At 43.6% G+C, this 4,955-nt stretch overlaps 1 protein-coding gene across 1 annotated transcript; it reads left to right on the top strand.

Annotated features, from left to right (window-relative positions):
* The first annotated feature begins 1,929 nt into the window (after positions 1-1,929).
* Positions 1,930-3,386, top strand: LOC141488114 (DNA-(apurinic or apyrimidinic site) endonuclease 2-like). The gene is given in 3 exon segments (XM_074187901.1): positions 1,930-3,066; positions 3,068-3,331; positions 3,333-3,386. Coding segments are annotated over 3 exon segments (1,455 nt in total).
* Positions 3,387-4,955: the final 1,569 nt, after the last annotated feature.

Below are 4,955 nucleotides of genomic sequence, written 5' to 3'. Positions count from 1 at the left end.
TATTCCAGTCAGGAGTGGTAGCCAATGCAAAGGCAGGAACCTGGAAAATGGAATTTATATTCAATTTATATTCAAAGAATATGTTATTGGCTGGAAGGGAGTGTATAGAGGGGAGCAAAATATAAAATTAGAAATGTAGGAAGGTGTCAGGTTATGAAAATCTTTAAGTGACAGTGTACTTTATATTTGATGTCATCCTTCATTATTGAAGAAGACCATGACACCAGGAAGGTTATGCCATGAGAAGCACATGTATAGGATTAGAGTGAGAGGGTGCTGTGTTAAGTCACCAGACTCATTTTCTCCTCCAGAGTCATCTAGGTCCAGTGACCTGGTATGAATCAGGGTGACTGGAGATGGCCCTGTATGCAAAGCAATTAGGGTCAAGTGACTTGCCCAAAGTCACACACCTAGTAAGTGTCAAGTGTCTGAGACTGGATTCAAACTCCTGGCCTTCTGGTTCCAAGGCTAGTGCTCTATCCACTGCCCCACCTAGTTGCCCTCCTGCCACTGGAGCCCATTAAACAGAATAGAGATATAGAATTACTGACACTGGAACCAGGAGAGACTTGAAGCAAAGAGATCAGTTCTTAGGTTAATGAGACCAGGTGAAAGGTAATGAAGATCTGAGTCAGGGTGATGGCTGTGGGAGTGGCAAAAAGAAGACATATACTGGAGACGTTATGGAGGTAGAAACAATACCATGTGGCAATGAATGAAATGTCTAGGGTGAATGAGAGCAAGAAGTCAAGGATGAAACCAAGAGTGTAAGCCTAAATAACTGAGAAGATTCAGTAATAGGGAAGGATTTGGGAGTGAGGACAATAAGTTTATTTTAGAAATGTTGAACTTGAGAGACATTTGGTTCAGGATGTCTAAGAGGCAGCTGTAAATGAATAACTCTAACTCAGAATAAAGATTAGTTCTGGCTAAATAGATCTAGGAACCATTTGTGTAGAGATGATAATTGAATTCATGTTGTTCAGCCATTTTCAGTCATGTCTAATTCTATATGATTGCATTTGTAGTCTTCTTGGCAAAGATACTGGAGTAGTTTATTATTTATTTCTCCAGCTCATTTTGTAGTGTTAAGTGTTGAGTGACTTAAACAGGGTCACACAGCTAATAAAGTGTGTAAAGTCAGATTTGAACTCAGGAAGATGAGTCATCCTGATTCCAAGCACTCTATCCACTGAGCCACCTAGCTGCCCTAATTGAACCTGTGGTTACTGATAAACTCATCGAGCAACATATTATAGAGCTAAAAAAGAAAGGGATAAAGGACACCCAAGTTTAATGGGCCTCAGATGATGAAGAATAAAAAAAATGGACAAAGAATAATCTGACAGAAGGAGAAAACAGAATGTGAACATAGAAAAGAGAGAGTATACAGGAGAAGGTAATTAACATCAAGAAACATCAAATAATTCAGAGAAGTTAAGGAGAATCTCTGCTGAGGTTGGTATGATCAGATGAAGTTGGTTTAAGGATGGGAGAAATGTGGGTCTGTTTGTAGGAAGTGGCAAAGGAACCAGTATATAGGGAAGAATAAAAAATGAGAGGGTGAAGATGGTAGTGAGGACAATTTGCACAAAAATTGGAAGGGATGGAGATTAAGGGAAAATGTAAGACCGTTTGCCTTGGCAAGGAGAAAAATCACTTCTTTGTCTGAAACTAGAGTGAAGTAGGAGATAATGGAAGTCGGGGGGTGGAAGAAATGGCAAAGGATAAAAGGTAAGGAAGAAGGGAGAAAGGAGAATTCCTAGAAATTGTCTGTTTTTTCAATGGCAATGGCAATATCACAAGGAGTCAAGTGATTTGAGGGTTTAGGACTATATACAATTGAATTGGCTTATCAAGGGGTCAAGATAGGAAAAAGAAGAGAGTGTAACAAGCTTGGCAAAGAACTGAGGGGGCCTGCTGGCTGACATGCGGCTGGTGAGCTGGAACATCAATGGGATCCGCCGCTTGCCAGGGGCCCTGAGGCGCCTGCTCGAGTCCCTGGGGGCTGATGTCACCTGCCTGCAGGAGACCCGAGTCACTCGGGACTTGCTGGAAGACCCGCTGGCCATCGTGGAGGGCTACAGCTCCTACTTTAGCTTCAGCCGAGGTCGCAGTGGCTACTCAGGTGTGGCCACCTTCTGTAAAAATAGTGCCACTCCCAGAGCAGCGGAAGAAGGCCTGACCAGCCTGCTGACCAATCACCAGGATGCTGTGGGCTTTTATGGGAACACGGAGGAATTCGCTGAAGATGAGTTGCGGGCTCTGGACAGCGAGGGCCGGGCAGTCCTCACTCAGCACCAGATACGCACTTCAGATGGGGAGGAAAAGACCTTGACGATAATAAATGTCTACTGTCCTCATGCGGACCCGGAGAAGCCAGAGCGGTTGACCTACAAGCTGCGTTTCTACCGACTCCTGCAACTCCGAGCTGAAGCCCTTCTGCAGGCAGGCAGCTATGTGATCATTCTGGACAATGTGAACTCGTCTCACCGGCCTCTGGATCATTGTGAGCCTGCTGATCTGGCGTGCTTTGAAGAGAACCCCGGGCGCCAGTGGCTCACACAGTTCCTGTGGCAGCCCGACAGGGAGAGTGGGCTGTTCGTTGACAGTTTCCGTCACTTCCACCCAACCAAAGTTGGTGCCTTCACCTGCTGGTGGACTGTTACAGGGGCACACCTCACCAACTATGGCACCCGACTTGATTATATCCTCGGTGACAGAGCCCTGGTGCTGAAGGAGTTTGAGGACTCCTTCCTCATGCCTGAAGTAGAGGGCTCAGACCACTGCCCTGTTGGGGCCACCCTGAGGGCTGAGTTCATCCCTGCCCCCTGCTGTCCCCCCCTCTGTACCCGGTACCTACCAGAGTTTGCTGGGCGGCAGCAGAAACTCTCCCAGTTCCTGGTCAAAGTAGACCCAAACCTTCCAGAGCCCACCTTGGCCCAGCCCCAAGAAGAAAAAATTGAGGTTGGGCTGCCCAAGAACCGAGCCAAGAAAACCTGTGGGGACCCAGGCCAAGGCCAACTGAGCCTCCTGAGGTTCTTCCAGGCAGGCCGTCCTATAGAAAAAACCCCTCCTTCCTGGAGCCCAGGAGGCTAAGCCTGAGTCGACTGGCCAGGCCCCCAGAGCAGTGGTACCCTCACCCCCTAAATCAGGTGAGGGCCAGGCAGCATTTTGGAAGGCGGTTTTGAAAGGGCCCCCTCAACCTCCCCTATGCAAAGGACACAAGGAGCCCTGTGTGCTGCGAACAGTGAGGAAAGCAGGGCCCAACTTGGGCCGGCAGTTCTTTGTCTGTTCCCAGCCTATGGGCCATACTAGCAACCCTGCTGCTTGCTCGTTGTGATTTCTTTCTCTGGGCCTCTGAGAAGAGTCCGGCCCCTCATTAAGGTCCTACAGCTGGCCTGTTCCTCTTTGTCCCCTGCCTTGGGAGGCAGGGGGATGATCCTAGGTTATAGAGGTCCACATCTTTCCGGTGCTGTTTGCCAAGGTCCATGTAGGGGCTCCAGAGCAGGGGAAAGAAGGAAGCTGTTGCTGCTAACCTGGAATTTGTTGAACGTTTTAAAATTTCACATGAATAAAGTTTCACTCATTTAAAAAAAAAGAAAAGAACTGAGGTATAGTGGGATGGATGTCATGATAACAAAAAAGAACAGGATTGAGGGTCATAAGACATGGGGAAAGATGGAATGACAAAAGATAATGATCAGATAAAGGAATTTCACATTGGTGAACAAGGAAATTGTATGTGATTGTAAGATCACTGTATATAGTTGAGATGGGTAGAGGAGTAGGTAATGGAATTAGAGTAGACTAAGGAAGGGGCAAAATCTTTTGCAAAAGTTACAAAGAAAGAAAATTGTAAAACTTATGCCAATATTTGTAGTTACAAGTGCCTATATTTCAAAGAAAAATATTAGTTTTTAACTTGCCAGTTAAAAAGAATTTCAACTGGCAGAGCAACGTTTTATCTACTTAAGAAAGAAATTCAGGTTATACCTGTAGTTTCTATATACAAGGGGTAAAATAAGTAACAAGAATAAGAATAGGAATGTTGAAATTCATCACACAGTCTGACTTTTATAGATGGGAATTCATTCATCAGTAATACTTTGACTCAAGAGGTTTGTCACAGCCAAGAGTGTGCTGAAACCAGTTGAACTGATTATTAAAATTTCAGTGTGAGTGTTTACCACTCAGAAATCAGAAAATATTACAAATCAGAGCTTGATCTATTTTTTTAATTGTGTAAATTTAAGAAAGTGATAGAGAAAATGTTAATTAAATTAAAAGTGTTCCCACTTTTTTCTCCATCAGAGATCCTATTGTTAAATATTTGCCTGCATGTTGTTGGTCAAAACAATCAATGTAACAGGGTAAAAGTGTAAATGCATCCCCAGAGCAACAGAGTAGAGTAATTTTTTTTCTATAAATAGGTAAGTAGATTCCTGTTTGAATATGAAGAATAGCATATCTCCTTTTTTTAGTGTCACTGTGCCTGGCAACAATTCTTCCTTCTAGCCTATGAGTCTATATCTCAATTTTACTTAAAGGAACAAGAGTAAAAATCCTCTTGTGAATATCCTGTTAACATTCCTTTGGGCATAGTAGTTTTGTTTTTTTTTAAGTCTGAGCCAGAATATATGGATGATAGGCTATCCTCAGTAATGCTGAGGCAGACTTTGTTCTGTGAGAGAGAAAAAAGTAATAAGAGCTCTATAAACTTGGGGTGGGTGATTAGTAGGCAGAATGACTGATCTTTCTATAGGGAAACATTTTATTCAATTTTACAACCAATTTCCTTTCTTGGATTTATAGGAATCAGGTGGTAAGACAAAGAGCTTCTCATGATGAAAAAAGGTATTGGATTTTCATTAACAGATCATGACTCCATGGGGGCTACATAAGGAAATTGATCATAGCTACTTGAAGGTGAATTTTTCATATCCTGGAAATTT

Source organism: Macrotis lagotis, chromosome 1 (genome assembly GCF_037893015.1).
Source record: "Macrotis lagotis isolate mMagLag1 chromosome 1, bilby.v1.9.chrom.fasta, whole genome shotgun sequence".
Lineage (NCBI taxonomy): Eukaryota > Metazoa > Chordata > Mammalia > Peramelemorphia > Peramelidae > Macrotis > Macrotis lagotis.
This window is presented reverse-complemented; position numbering and strand designations above follow the sequence as displayed.